Genomic DNA, 15,621 nt, shown 5'->3' with positions numbered 1-15,621 from the left:
CACCAAAGCAAAATCCTGATGGAATTTTTTTTCTCTTCAGTATTAACCCACTCACTTTCTGACTCAAACTGAAGAGATGAAATCAGAAGATCATTCAAATTATTGTAAAAAGAAACACATTTTGTTTAAATCCTCAGGCCTTCCCTGTTCCCCACAGTCCCCCACTACCGAACCCCTACTCACTGCACATAGCCAGCTCCATGACCCACTATACTAAAAACGACTATGCTAATCTCATGTGTGTTTCAGACACTGTTCCCTGGCGGTGATCAATGCGTTAGCAAACATAGCAGCTAACCTGGCCGCAGAGCAGATGGTAGATGAGCTGCTGGTCAACCTACTGGAGCTGTTTGTCCAGCTTGGACTGGAGGGCAAGAGGGCCAGCGAGAGGGCCTCGGACAAGGGCCCCGCACTGAAGGTACACTCCATTTACACAGTAACCATAACTTAGGCCAGACTACAAGGTTCCTTGACAACAGGCTTGTGTTAGTTGTTTTGCGTTGACATTGTTCAGCTATCGTTTATTTATTTCCAGGCGTCAAGCAGTGCAGGAAACCTTGGCGTACTGATTCCTGTTATTGCCGTGGTATGTGGGTTGCCTCTATACATTTTGCATTTTCAACAGTTTGTGCAGTATTTGTCTCTGGTGTCTGTGCAGCACTACTTCATCTCTACACTCCGTGTTGATCTGGGTCTCCTCTCTCTGTGTAGCTGACAAAGCGTCTGCCGCCCATCAAGGAAGCGAAGCCTCGTCTACAGAAGCTGTTCAGAGACTTCTGGCTCTACTCTGTGGTGATGGGCTTCGCTGTTGAGGGATCAGGTGGCTGTTTAAGATTATATTAACATATACTACAGTAAACCACCAGGATTGGTGTACAATCTATAGAATTGACTCGACGTGGTTTAAATGGTGGCCTATACCCATCTGATGGTAAGATTAAAGTGAGTTTATCAGGCTAACAGTCATTCTGCTGTGTAAAAGTGCATAGGTTTATTAAGGGTTTTGTGTGTTCTGCAGGTCTGTGGCCAGAGGAGTGGTATGAGGGAGTGTGTGAGATCGCCACCAAGTCTCCCCTCCTCACTTTCCCCAGTGGAGAACCCCTACGCTCTGAACTACAGTACAACTCTGCCCTGAAGAACGACACTGTCACCGCAGTACGAAACGCAACCACACACACATACAGATCGTGTACAGACATACACGCACGTCCTACTACAAACACACACACACACACTTGGCTGACGTTCCCTGGTTTTGTGTGTATGTGTGTGTTTTCAGGCGGAGCTGAATGACCTGAGAAGCACCATTATAAACCTGCTAGATCCTCCTCCTGAGGTGTCTGCTCTCATCAACAAACTAGACTTTGCCATGTCGACCTACCTACTGTCTGTCTACAGGCTGGAGTACATGAGGTAATCTCTCCCCTCTTCTCTCACCAGGATGCTGCGTGCTCTAGACTCTGACCGTTTCCAATCCATCTCTACCCTCTTCTCTCACCAGGATGCTGCATGCTCTAGACTCTGACCGTTTCCAATCCATCTCTCCCCTCTTCTCTCACCAGGATGCTGCGTGCTCTAGACTCTGACCGTTTCCAATCCATCTCTCACCAGGATGCTGTGTGCTCTAGACTCTGACCGTTTCCAATCCATCTCTCCCCTCTTCTCTCACCAGGATGCTGCGTGCTCTAGACTCTGACCGTTTCCAATCCATCTCTCCCCAGGATGCTGCATGCTCTAGACTCTGACCGTTTCCAATCCATCTCTCCCCTCTTCTCTCACCAGGATGCTGCGTGCTCTAGACTCTGACCGTTTCCAATCCATCTCTCCCCTCTTCTCTCACCAGGATGCTGCATGCTCTAGACTCTGACCGTTTCCAATCCATCTCTCCCCTCTTCTCTCACCAGGATGTTGCGTGCTCTAGACTCTGACCGTTTCCAGGTGATGTTCCGCTACTTTGAGGACAGAGCCATCCAGAAGGACAAGTCTGGTAAGCTGCATTACAGTCATTGCAGTCATTGCAGTTAATACACAGGTATTACAGGTGTTACACAGGTATTACTCATGTATTAGACCGCTATTACACATTTATTACAAATATATTTGCCGTTTATTCCACATGATTTAGACAGTGATATAATGAATGTCTCCTCTCTTTGTCTCCAGGTATGATGCAGTGTGTGATAGCCGTTGGGGACAAAGTGTTTGAGGTCTTCCTACAGATGATGGCTGAGAAGGTAAGGTTGTCGGATAACACTTAACACCCAACACTAGCCATGGAGTCGTACAACGAATATTTGAGGACCGTCGTCAGATTCAATCAAAACGGAGAGACGCAAGAGCATCTGAAAGTCAAGGACACTTGACCGTCTGTGGAGCATGTCCTCTCCAATGATTGGTGGGTTGGTTTAACTGTTGCTCTCTCCTGTGTTTCTCTCCCCAGCCGAAGACTAAAGCCCACGAGGAGGAGTTGGAGCGCCACGCTCAGTTCCTATTGGTCAATTTCAACCACATCCACAAGAGGATCCGTAGGGTGGCCGACAAATATCTGTCAGGTCTGGCCGAAACGTTCCCCCACCTGCTGTGGAGTGGCCGCGTACTGAAGACGATGCTGGACATCCTGCAGACCCTCTCCCTCTCCCTCGGCGCGGTGCGCACACATGCTCTCTGGTATCCACCTGCCATTTGTTATTCTCTGTGATCCCTCAATGTATTGATTTGTGCCCCTGCTTTGTGTATAGGACATCCATAAGGACCAGCCGTACTACGACATCCCGGACACCCCCTACAGGATCACTGTACCAGACACATACGAGGCCAGAGAGGTAGGAATGGGTGTTTGGTGTGTGTGTGTGTGTTTTCTGAATGTTGCATTGACGTTTCTCTGTGGTTGTAGAGCATAGTGAAGGACTTTGCTGCTCGCTGTGGGGAGATCCTGAAAGAAGCCATGAAGTGGGCCCCCTCTGTCACCAAGTCACACCTACAGGTGAGCTACACACACACACACACACACACACACACACACACACACACACACATTTTGTAAAGGAAAAGCAGATGGAAAGCAATTGCAGATGTTCTGTCAAATCATTGTTCATGAATAGGTTCTAAATGGCTTTTTTGAGGAAGTCAAGGTTTTAGATGAGTCTTGTCTTTATTCCCTGTTTTTGATGTTCTTCTCCATCTCCAGGAGTACCTGAACAAGCATCAGAACTGGGTGTCAGGTCTGTCCCAGCACACTGGCCTGGCCATGGCTACAGAGAGCATCCTGCACTTCGCTGGCTACAACAGACAGAGCACTACGCTAGGGGTGAGAACACACACACACCTAAAATGTATTTCCATTCAAAATGGTATTTTCCATAACCCTAATTCTAACCCTAATTCTAACCCTAATTCTAACCCTAATTCTAACCCCTAATTCTAACCCCTAACCCTAATTCTAACCCTAATTCTAACCCTAAACCTAACCCCTAACCCTAATTCTAACCCTAAACCTAACCCCTAATTCTAACCCTAAACCTAACACCTAACCCTAATTCTAAACCTAACCCCTAACCCTAATTCTAAACCTAACCCTAAACCTAACACCTAACCCTAATTCTAACCCTAAACCTAACCCCTAAGCCTAAAATAGCCTTTTTACAAGTGAGGACCGGCAAAATATCCTGACTTCTCAGAGTTGTAGGACTTCTGGTACTCACAAGTATAATAAAACGTGTCCACACACACACTAACCAAGTCCCTTCCTCCCCTCCAGATCACTCAGCTGACAGAGAGGCCAGCCTGTGTGAAGAAAGACTACTCCAACTTCATGGCCTCACTCAACCTGAGGAACCGCTATGCTGGAGAGGTACAGAAAGACACTACTACAGTTCTGGACCGGACACTCACTTCTTCATATTTCTTCGGCTGAGTCAACAGAACAATGTTGCGGTTCACATCGGCATTGTGTGTGTGTTTCTCCCTCCAGGTGGCAGGTATGATTCATTTCATTGAGGCGGTGCGTAGCCAGTCAGACCTGTCCACCCTGATGGTCAAACAGATGACAGAGGCCCTTGACACTCAGAACCCTGAGGCCTTCACTGAGAACATGTTCAAACTGGCTGCTCTGCTCATCAGCACTAAAGGTGTGTGTGCTGACGAGTTGACTTTTTTTTGGAAGGGAAGGAATGCACCATGTAGCTCAGGGTCGGGCAATCATTTCCGGCTCGAGGGCTACATCGGGCTTTCAAAATTCAGCTGAAGGGCTGCACATATTTTTGTCCAGATCGATTTGTTCATCAGAAGTATTTAGCGGGCCAGATAAAGGGCCGCTATTTGAAAATGTATCGGTCCATAATGATGTCCAGTCTGTCTCGTCTGTCCTGTCTGTCTCGTCTGGTCCGTCTGTCTCATTATATTGAAGGCTTGTGTTGTGTGTGTCTCTCTCTCTCTCTCTCTCTCTGTGTCTCTCTGTCTCTCTGTGTCTCTGTCTCTCTGTGTGTGTGAAGAGTGTGATCCTCAGCTGCTGCACCACCTGTGTTGGTCTCCTCTGAAGATGTTTACAGAGCACGGCATGGAGACGGCTATCGCCTGCTGGGAATGGCTGCTGGCTGCTCGCACTGGAGTGGAGGTCCCGGTAAGCATGTTGTAGACATCTATTGCTGGAGTTGAAGTAACATTGTGTATTTCTGTGAAAATAGTGGTGGGACCCTCATTCAAACCCACACTAACACGGGTATTCTCTCTCTCTGTCTGTAGTTCATGCGTGAGATGGCGGGGGCGTGGCAGATGACAGTGGAGCTGAAGATGGGCTTGTTCTCTGATGCTCAGGTGGAGGCTGATCCCCTAGCAGCCTCAGAGGAGAGTCAGCCTGTCCCCTGTCCCCCCGACGTCACCCCTCACTGTATTTGGATAGAGGTGTGTGTGTGTGTTCAATCCAGTTCGCTTAAAATACTAGAGTAGGTGGAATTCACTGCATGAGTCCTACGTGTGTTGTTAAAATGTTTTTATTCCATGCCCCCCCCCCCCCCCCCTCCAACTCATCTTCTACTTTCTCCTTCTCTCCCTCCCTCTTTCTCTCCCCAGTTCCTGGTTCAGAGGTTTGAGATAGCTAAATATTCCAGTGAAGACCAGGTGGAGATATTCGGGAGCCTATTACAACGCTCGCTCTCCCTCAATGTAGGCGGGGCCAAGAGCAGCCTCAACCGCCACGTAGCCGCCATCGGACCTCGCTTTAGGTCCACACACACACACACACACACACACACACACAAGATCCAGTTTCTGATTCAGAGCAAATTCATTGAGGTAATCTCTCTCTGTGTGTGTGTGTGTAGGCTCCTAACTCTGGGTCTAGCACTGCTCCATTCTGACGTAGTCACCAACACCACCATCAGAAATGTCCTCCGAGAGAAGATCTACTCCACCGCCTTCGACTACTTCAGGTACACACACAGGAAGTTCTACTCCACCGCCTTCGACTACTTCAGGTACACACACAGGAAGTTCTACTCCACCGCCTTCGACTACTTCAGGTACACACACAGGAAGTTCTACTCCACCGCCTTCGACTACTTCAGGTACACACACACACACAGGAAGTTCTACTCCACCGCCTTCGACTACTTCAGGTACACACACACACACAGGAAGTTCTACTCCACCGCCTTCGACTACTTCAGGTACACACACACACACACAGGAAGTTCTACTCCACCGCCTTCGACTACTTCAGGTACACACACACACAGGAAGTTCTACTCCACCGCCTTCGACTACTTCAGGTACACACACACACAGGAAGTTCTACTCCACCGCCTTCGACTACTTCAGGTACACACACACACAGGAAGTTCTACTCCACCGCCTTCGACTACTTCAGGTACACACACACACACAGGAAGTTCTACTCCACCGCCTTCGACTACTTCAGGTACACACACACACACACACAGGAAGTTCTACTCCACCGCCTTCGACTACTTCAGGTACACACACACACACACACAGGAAGTTCTACTCCACCGCCTTCGACTACTTCAGGTACACACACACACAGGAAGTTCTACTCCACCGCCTTCGACTACTTCAGGTACACACACACACACACACACACACACAGGAAGTTATACTCCACCGCCTTCGACTACTTCAGGTACACACACACACACACAGGAAGTTATACTCCACCGCCTTCGACTACTTCAGGTACACACACACACACAGGAAGTTCTACTCCACCGCCTTCGACTACTTCAGGTACACACACACACACACACACAGGAAGTTCTACTCCACCGCCTTCGACTACTTCAGGTACACACACACACACACACACACACACACAGGAAGTTATACTCCACCGCCTTCGACTACTTCAGGTACACACACACACACACAGGAAGTTATACTCCACCGCCTTCGACTACTTCAGGTACACACACACACACAGGAAGTTCTACTCCACCGCCTTCGACTACTTCAGGTACACACACACACACACACACAGGAAGTTCTACTCCACCGCCTTCGACTACTTCAGGTACACACACACACACACACACACACAGGAAGTTATACTCCACCGCCTTCGACTACTTCAGGTACACACACACACACACAGGAAGTTATACTCCACCGCCTTCGACTACTTCAGGTACACACACACACACAGGAAGTTCTACTCCACCGCCTTCGACTACTTCAGGTACACACACACACACAGGAAGTTCTACTCCACCGCCTTCGACTACTTCAGGTACACACACACACACACACACACACAGGAAGTTCTACTCCACCGCCTTCGACTACTTCAGGTACACACACACACACACACACAGGAAGTTTTACTCCACCGCCTTCGACTACTTCAGGTACACACACAGGAAGTTCTACTCCACCGCCTTCGACTACTTCAGGTACACACACAGGAAGTTCTACTCCACCGCCTTCGACTACTTCAGGTACACACACACACAGGAAGTTCTACTCCACCGCCTTCGACTACTTCAGGTACACACACACACACAGGAAGTTCTACTCCACCGCCTTCGACTACTTCAGGTACACACACACACACACAGGAAGTTCTACTCCACCGCCTTCGACTACTTCAGGTACACACACACACAGGAAGTTCTACTCCACCGCCTTCGACTACTTCAGGTACACACACACACAGGAAGTTCTACTCCACCGCCTTCGACTACTTCAGGTACACGCCTTCGACTACTTCAGGTACACACACACACACACACACACACAGGAAGTTTTACTCCACCGCCTTCGACTACTTCAGGTACACACACAGGAAGTTCTACTCCACCGCCTTCGACTACTTCAGGTACACACACACACACACACAGGAAGTTCTACTCCACCGCCTTCGACTACTTCAGGTACACACACACACAGGAAGTTCTACTCCACCGCCTTCGACTACTTCAGGTACACACACACACACAGGAAGTTCTACTCCACCGCCTTCGACTACTTCAGGTACACACACACACACACAGGAAGTTCTACTCCACCGCCTTCGACTACTTCAGGTACACACACACACAGGAAGTTCTACTCCACCGCCTTCGACTACTTCAGGTACACACACACACAGGAAGTTCTACTCCACCGCCTTCGACTACTTCAGGTACACACACACACACAGGAAGTTCTACTCCACCGCCTTCGACTACTTCAGGTACACACACAGGAAGTTATACTCCACCGCCTTCGACTACTTCAGGTACACACACACACACAGGAAGTTCTACTCCACCGCCTTCGACTACTTCAGGTACACACACACACAGGAAGTTCTACTCCACCGCCTTCGACTACTTCAGGTACACACACACACACAGGAAGTTCTACTCCACCGCCTTCGACTACTTCAGGTACACACACACACACACAGGAAGTTCTACTCCACCGCCTTCGACTACTTCAGGTACACACACACACACACAGGAAGTTCTACTCCACCGCCTTCGACTACTTCAGGTACACACACACACACACAGGAAGTTCTACTCCACCTCCTTCGACTACTTCAGGTACACACACACACACACAGGAAGTTCTACTCCACCGCCTTCGACTACTTCAGGTACACACACACACACACAGGAAGTTCTACTCCACCGCCTTCGACTACTTCAGGTACACACACACACAGGAAGTTCTACTCCACCGCCTTCGACTACTTCAGGTACACACACACACAGGAAGTTCTACTCCACCGCCTTCGACTACTTCAGGTACACACACACACAGGAAGTTCTACTCCACCGCCTTCGACTACTTCAGGTACACACACACACAGGAAGTTCTACTCCACCGCCTTCGACTATTTCAGGTACACACACACACAGGAAGTTCTACTCCACCGCCTTCGACTACTTCAGGTACACACACACACACACAGGAAGTTCTACTCCACCGCCTTCGACTACTTCAGGTACACACACACACACACACACAGGAAGTTCTACTCCACCGCCTTCGACTACTTCAGGTACACACACACACACACACACACAGGAAGTTCTACTCCACCGCCTTCGACTACTTCAGGTACACACACACACACACACACACACACACACACACAGGAAGTTATACTCCACCGCCTTCGACTACTTCAGGTACACACACACACACACAGGAAGTTATACTCCACCGCCTTCGACTACTTCAGGTACACACACACACACAGGAAGTTCTACTCCACCGCCTTCGACTACTTCAGGTACACACACAGGAAGTTCTACTCCACCGCCTTCGACTACTTCAGGTACACACACACACACACACAGGAAGTTCTACTCCACCGCCTTCGACTACTTCAGGTACACACACACACACACACACACACAGGAAGTTTTACTCCACCGCCTTCGACTACTTCAGGTACACACACACACACAGGAAGTTCTACTCCACCGCCTTCGACTACTTCAGGTACACACACACACACAAGAAGTTCTACTCCACCGCCTTCGACTACTTCAGGTACACAAACACACACACAGGAAGTTCTACTCCACCGCCTTCGACTACTTCAGGTACACACACACACACACACAGGAAGTTCTACTCCACCGCCTTCGACTACTTCAGGTACACACACACACAGGAGGTTCTACTCCATAGTCCTTCACTACTAACATGGGCGATAACTTTCCCTCTCTAAATTAGTATCTTTACCACAAGGAGAGAGCGTCATGTTTACTCAACAATATGCGATATGCCATTTTAATAAATAGTTTCCTCTCCGAGGGAGGATCCTCAAAAGCCAGATGATGTGATGTCAGGTAGCCCTATGCAGGGGAAAGGAGTTCCAATGATGGGTCTTGAGGTTATTATAGCTGGTGGTGGTTAAACAGCAAGCGTGAGGATTGTGCATTATTGTGCCGTGGTTATAGACTATAAGGTCAATGACATTCCACACATGGCTACCAGGAAAGCGGAGAAGAAACGGGACACTATGCTGCTGATGATACGTTTGTATTCATTCCCAATCGGTTGTGTAAAGTACTTAAGTAAAAATACTTTAAAGTAAGTTTAAATACACCTTAGACAAATAAATATGAACTCAGTTTTTCACAATTCCTGACATTTAATCCTAGCAAAAAATTCCCTGTCTTAGGTCAGTTTGGATCACCACTTTATTTTAAGAATGTGAAATGTCAGAATAATAGTAGAGAGAATGATGTATTTAATATTTTACTTCTTTCATCACATTCCCAGTGGGTCAGAAGTTTACATACACTCAATTAGTATTTGGTAGCATTGCCTTTAAATTGTTTAACTTTGGTCAAACGTTTTGGGCAGCCTTTCACAAGCTTCCCACAATAAGTTGGGTGAATTTTGGCCCATTCCTCCTGACAGAGCTGGTGTAACTGAGTCAGGTTTGTTGGCCTCCTTGCTCGCACAAGCTTTTTCAGTTCTGCCCACAAGTGTTCTATAGGATTGAGGTCAGGGCTTTGTGATGGCCACTCCAATACCTTGACTTTGTTGTCCTTAAGCCCTTTTGCCACAACTTTGGAAGTTTGCTTGGGGTCATTGTCCATTTGGAAGACCCAAGCCTTAACTTCCTGACTGATGTCTTGATGTTGCTTCAATATTTCCACATAATTTTCCTGCCATCTATTTTGTGAAGTGCACCAGTCCCTCCTGCAGCCAAGCACCCCCACAACATGAATCTGCCACCGGTGTGCTTCACGGCTTGCAAGCCTCCCCCTTTTTCCTCCAAACATAATGATGGTCATTATGGCCAAACACTACTATTTTTGTTTAATCAGACCAGAGGACATTTCTCCAAAAAGTAAGATATTTGTCCCCGTGTGCAGTTGCAAACCGTAGTCTGCCTTTTTTTATGGCGGTTTTGGAGCAGGGAGGAAATTGGGTACAAAAAAATACGCTTGTGGCCATTCCACCTGTTGAACACCTGTTCAGGGTCGGCCTGATTAGTACTGGGACGGGAGACCGCCTATGAATACCAGGTGCCGTAAGCTAAAATTATAATACTAATGTAAAAAAGGTATGTATTTTGCAGAATGTTGTTGTTCGTAACACGTGTCATTGGCCCGAAGGGGTCAATGATCCAGAGGTCAGGATTTTCTTGTGTTAATTAATTGTATACTTCCCTCATTCCCTTTCCCCCCCCCCCCCCCCCTCCCTCTCTAGTGCCCCTCCTAAGTTCCCTACTCAGGGGGACAAGCGTCTGCGTGAGGACATCAGCTTCATGATTCGTTTCTACGCCAGCATCCTGTCGGACAAGAAGTACCTGGCAGCGTGCCAGCTGGTTCCTCCCGGTGAGCTAGGCGCCGTGCCCACCCCCAGCACCCTCTCTGCCGGGATATTCGGATCACTAATCGTGTCCAGCACTTCTCCGATATCGATGCTAAGTAAGCCTACAGCGGTGGAAACACCGGCTGATTAACAACAGCATTGCAAGACTACAAGAGCATGTTTTTACACAGGTCAAATCTGACGCCTGATCAGGCTCCTTGATACGTTGCTCATAGATCGATAAATCTTTATAGTCTGTAGGATCTCACTCTATTTATTTCTGTCTCTCTTTCTCTATATATTTCTTTCTTTCTGTCTCTTTCTCTCTTTTTCTTTCTCCTTTCTCTTTTTCTTTCTCTCTTCTCTCCTTTCTTTCTCTCTTTGTCTTTCTCTCTTCTGTCTCTTTCTCTCTTTCTCCTTTCTCTTTTTCTTTCTCTTTCTTTCTGTCTCGCTTTCTCTCTCTCTTTTTCTTCTCTCTCTTTCTCTCCTTTCTCTCTCTCTCTCTCCTTTTTCTTCTCTCTCTTTCTCTCCTTTCTCTCTCTTTCTCGCTCTTTTTCTTTCGGTCTCTCTTTCTTTATATCTATTTTACTCTATCCATCTATTTGTCTGCTGCGGAGCAAGGCGCAGATTTGCCACCTCTGATAAAATGCATGATTGATTATTTATTATTATTATTCTACACATTATATCATGCCGATCCGCCCCTCAGCTCGATTTGTCAATTTGTCAACAAAAAGAAAACAAACAAATTGAGAAATTTGAGAGACGTATTTCTTCTCCACCACCCACACCGCTCCTTCCTCCTGTCCGTCCCTGGCGACCCCAAGAACAACATGATCTCACTTCATAACACATCGGATCGCGCCGGGTAGAAACTAGCCCTAACCACAGATCTAGAATCAGATTACTCTACCCTCAATGGTAACCCTTTACCATCAGGTGGGTGAAATAATGTCTGACTGTATCAGCGGTTAGGGGTAAATTCTACCACTGCCTGTGGGACCAACGCATGGTCATCTCATATAATACAGGACTAACGTTATAAAGCTCATCATATCGCTCTTCAAAAACTCCTTCCTCTCCATCGAATGCTGAGACGATGCTCGTCGCCTCATTTATATTTCACAATGTCTTGTCCATGGATGGTGATGCATGTCCGTGTGGATTTAGGAATGAATGCATTGAGTGGTAGAGAGAGGGATGCATGCCAATGTTGTTTTAGATGAATGCATTGAGGGATGGAGAAAGATGTCGCTAGAGAATGTGAAGGAATTAGGCGTTAGATGGACAGAGATAATTGCAGCAGGAGATAGTTGAGTTTGTAGTGGAAAGAGGGAGGGATAAAGAGATATGGATAGAGAGTGTTAAATGAGGAAGTAGATTACAGTCGGGAAAACCCCAGGGCCCAAATAATAAGGGATAGAAAGACTGTGTGTGTGTACTTTATCCCTACCTACAGTGTATTCAGAAAGTATTCACATCCCTTGACTTTTTCCACATTTTGTTGTTATAGCCTGAATTTAAAATTCATGAAATTCAAATGAATTTTAAAAAATGTAAAAAAAAATGTCACTGGTTTACACACAATACCCTAATGTCAAAGGAGTATGATGTTTTTAGAAATGTTTACAAATTAATTTTAAAATGAAAAGCTGAAATGTCTTCAGTCAATAAGTATTCAACCCCTTTGTTATGGCAAGCCAAAATAAGTTCAGGAGCAAACATTTGCTTAACAAGTCACATAATAAGTGACATGGACTTACTGTGTAATAGTTTAACATGTTTTTTTTTTTTTAAATGACTACCTCATCTCTGTGCCCCACACATACAATTATCTGTAAGGTCCCTCAGTCAAGCAGTGAATATTCAACCACAAAGACCAAGGAGGTTTTCCAATGCTTCGCAATGAAAGGCAACTATTGGTAGATGTGTTTTAATTTTATTTTTACCGTCTTTGAATATCCCTTTTGAGCATGGTGAAGTTATTAATTACACTTTGGATGTTGTATCAATACACCCAGTCAATACAAAGATAAAGGTGTCCTTCCTAACTCAGTTGCTGGAGAGGAAGGAAACCGCTCAGGGATTTCACCATGAGGCCAAAGGTGACTTTAAAACAGTTAAAAAGTTTAATAGCTATGATAGGAGAACTGAGGATGGGTCAACAACACTGTAGTTACTCCACAATACTAACCTAATTGACAGATTAGGTTAATATTGTGGATAAGGCACTAAAGTAAAACTGCAAAAAATGTGGCAAAGAACTTTACTTTTTGTCCTGAATACAAAGTGTTGTGTTGGATTTGCCCCAAACATAACACAACACTGAGTACCACTCTTCATATTTTAAAGCATGGTGGTGGCTGCATCATGTTATGGTTATGCTTGTCATCAGCAAGAAACAGAATAGAGCTAAGCACAAGCAAAATCCTAGAGGAAAACCTGGTTCAGTCTGCATTTCACCAGACACTGGGAGCAGGACAATAACCTAAAACACAAGGCCAAATCTACACTGGAGTTGCTTACCATGAAGACATGGAATGTTCCTGAGGGGCCTAGTTACAGCGTTTACTTTAAATTGGCTTTACAGCAAGACTTGAAAAAGGCTGTCTAGCAATGATCAACAACCAACTTTACTGAGCTTGAAGATTTAAAAAAATAACAATGTGCAAATATTGTACAATGCAGGTATGCAAAGCTCTTAGAGGCTTACCCAGAACGATTCACAATTGTAATCGCTGCCAAATGTGATTTTAACATGTATTGACTTACGGGGTTGAATACTTATCTAATCAAGATGTAATAATGTTTTATTTGTAATGAGTTTTTTTTTTACAAATGCTAGAATTTTTCTTCTACTTTGACATTACAGAGTATTTTGTGTAGATCATGAACAAAATAATGATATCTAGTTGAATCCCACTTTGTTACACAACAAACTGTGGAAAGAGTCAAGGGGTGTGAATACCTTCTGAAAGCACTGTATGCCTGTGTGTGTGTGTAGACAACCAGGACCCGTCTTTGAACAGTCTGTCTGTGATGACGGCCCAGGACCCCAGGAGCACCATGTCTCATGACTCCAGCTCCCGCTCCCAGCAGAGTGGCCAGAGTGGCTGGATCAACACCTACCCTCTGTCCTCTGGCATGTCCACCGCCTCCAAGAAGTCAGGTAACACACACACACACACACACACACACACACAAGACAGACAGACGCAATGCGCCCCACACACACGATCTGACCATGTCCTTCCTGTCCCCAGGCATGTCTAAGAAGAGTAACAGAGGGACTCAGCTCCATAAGTACTACATGAAGCGTCGGACCCTGCTGCTGGCCTTACTGGTGAGAGCAACAGTGGGGATTTTTACTGTGGAAGGTTTCTGTTCGGACAGTAACATTCCCTTTGACTGCCTTCTTGCTATTCATTTGCTGTTAGTCCTACATTCTGACCGTCCACTTTGTTGCTAGGACTGACGTCCTCTCTCTCTCTCTCCCCCCACCCCACCCCCTCTAGGCCAGTGAGATTGAGCGGTTGACTACCTGGTACAACCCTCTGTGCACCCAGGAGTTGGCCATCGCTACAGAACAGTCTGTGGAGACCAGCATCGCCAACTGGAGGTCAAAGTACATCAGCCTCAGTGAGAAACAGTGGAAAGACAACGTCAACCTGGCCTGGAGTATAGCTCCTTATCTGGCTATGCAGCTACCTGCCAGGTAAACACACAGTCTCACACAGACACTTGTAGGGGAAACGTGGAAAGCTTTAGATTGGTTCCACCTGAATAATAACTGTTGTTGTCAGGTTGAAGAAAGTTGCGATTGTGGCATGTTAGTGCTAACCCTCTCGTGTGTGTGTGTTTAGGTTTAAGAACGATGCGATCGTGGCTGAGGTGACCCGGCTGGTGAGGCTGGACCCTGGAGCGGTCAGTGACGTACCTGAGGCCGTCAAGGTGAGTCAACCTGTAGTTCGGCAGTCATCTGCTACACAGGAGTGGCCAATGCTCATCATATCTCAAAGATGTTTGTTGAAGAACATGTTGTTGTTTTTTTATGTCAGAGCCACGAAGTTCAGGTTCAAAAGTGGTGGGTGTTTCTAATTGTTTTTTGTCATTCAACAAAATAAATAATTGTGTGTTTTCTAGTTCCTGGTGACGTGGCACACCATTGATGCAGACTCTCCAGAGCTGAGTCATATCCTATGTTGGGCTCCTGCTGACCCTCCCACTGGCCTGTCCTACTTCTCCTCCATGTACCCCCCACATCCCCTCACCGCTCAGTACGGGGTCAAAGTACTACGGTCGTTTCCTCCGGTATGTAACACACACACACACACACACACACACTTTATACCGTCACTTATCCTAATGTATTTGTTTCTTCTCTAGGATGCCATCCTGTTTTACATTCCTCAGATAGTTCAGGCCCTGCGCTATGACAAGGTGAGTGACACTACTAACTAGCTGCTGTGTTTCTACATTACCCTGTGTGTGGTGTGAAAGATAACACGCTTGTGTTTGATTGGCAGATGGGCTATGTGAGAGAGTACATCCTGTGGGCGGCCCAGAAGTCTCAGCTGTTGGCCCACCAGTTCATCTGGAACATGAAGACGAACATCTACCTGGACGAGGAGGCACACCACAAAGACCGTGAGACACACACACACACAAACACACATAGTCACGACCAAAATTATTGGCACCCTTTGGTGTTGGTAGAAGGATGCATATGCGGAAAAGAACCCCATACCTATTGTAAAATATGGTGATGGATCTTTGATGTTACGGGGCTATTTTGCTTCCACTGGTCCTGGGGCCCTTGTTAAGGTCAATGGCATCATGAAC

At 46.6% G+C, this 15,621-nt stretch overlaps 1 protein-coding gene across 4 annotated transcripts in view; it reads left to right on the top strand.

Annotated features, from left to right (window-relative positions):
- Positions 1–15,621, top strand: part of LOC110522943 (phosphatidylinositol 4-kinase alpha) — a 43,345-nt gene that overhangs the window by 14,499 nt on the left and 13,225 nt on the right. Inside the window, exons 16-40 of one of the 4 annotated variants that reach the window (XM_090234841.1) lie at positions 250–418; positions 536–586; positions 712–820; positions 1,019–1,155; positions 1,280–1,413; positions 1,905–1,987; positions 2,164–2,234; positions 2,441–2,647; positions 2,739–2,822; positions 2,894–2,983; positions 3,188–3,307; positions 3,758–3,850; positions 3,971–4,127; positions 4,491–4,618; positions 4,741–4,899; positions 5,068–5,219; positions 5,319–5,426; positions 10,675–10,802; positions 13,784–13,948; positions 14,043–14,122; positions 14,295–14,494; positions 14,643–14,730; positions 14,923–15,090; positions 15,166–15,219; positions 15,306–15,426. In XM_090234841.1, coding sequence (XP_090090967.1) covers positions 250–418; positions 536–586; positions 712–820; positions 1,019–1,155; positions 1,280–1,413; positions 1,905–1,987; positions 2,164–2,234; positions 2,441–2,647; positions 2,739–2,822; positions 2,894–2,983; positions 3,188–3,307; positions 3,758–3,850; positions 3,971–4,127; positions 4,491–4,618; positions 4,741–4,899; positions 5,068–5,219; positions 5,319–5,426; positions 10,675–10,802; positions 13,784–13,948; positions 14,043–14,122; positions 14,295–14,494; positions 14,643–14,730; positions 14,923–15,090; positions 15,166–15,219; positions 15,306–15,426 — 3,056 coding nt within the window. Of the gene's footprint in view, positions 1–249; positions 419–535; positions 587–711; positions 821–1,018; positions 1,156–1,279; positions 1,414–1,904; positions 1,988–2,163; positions 2,235–2,440; positions 2,648–2,738; positions 2,823–2,893; positions 2,984–3,187; positions 3,308–3,757; positions 3,851–3,970; positions 4,128–4,490; positions 4,619–4,740; positions 4,900–5,067; positions 5,220–5,318; positions 5,472–10,674; positions 10,896–13,783; positions 13,949–14,042; positions 14,123–14,294; positions 14,495–14,642; positions 14,731–14,922; positions 15,091–15,165; positions 15,220–15,305; positions 15,427–15,621 lie in introns of all 4 variants that reach the window. The other 3 variants (XM_090234839.1, XM_090234840.1, XM_090234838.1) reach the window with 3 other exon arrangements.

This window comes from Oncorhynchus mykiss, chromosome 5 (assembly GCF_057628025.1).
Source record: "Oncorhynchus mykiss isolate SJ-2025 chromosome 5, ASM5762802v1, whole genome shotgun sequence".
In the NCBI taxonomy this organism is placed as follows: domain Eukaryota; kingdom Metazoa; phylum Chordata; class Actinopteri; order Salmoniformes; family Salmonidae; genus Oncorhynchus; species Oncorhynchus mykiss.
The sequence above is the reverse complement of the archived record's forward strand: the minus strand, read 5'-3'. Positions and strand labels throughout refer to the sequence as shown.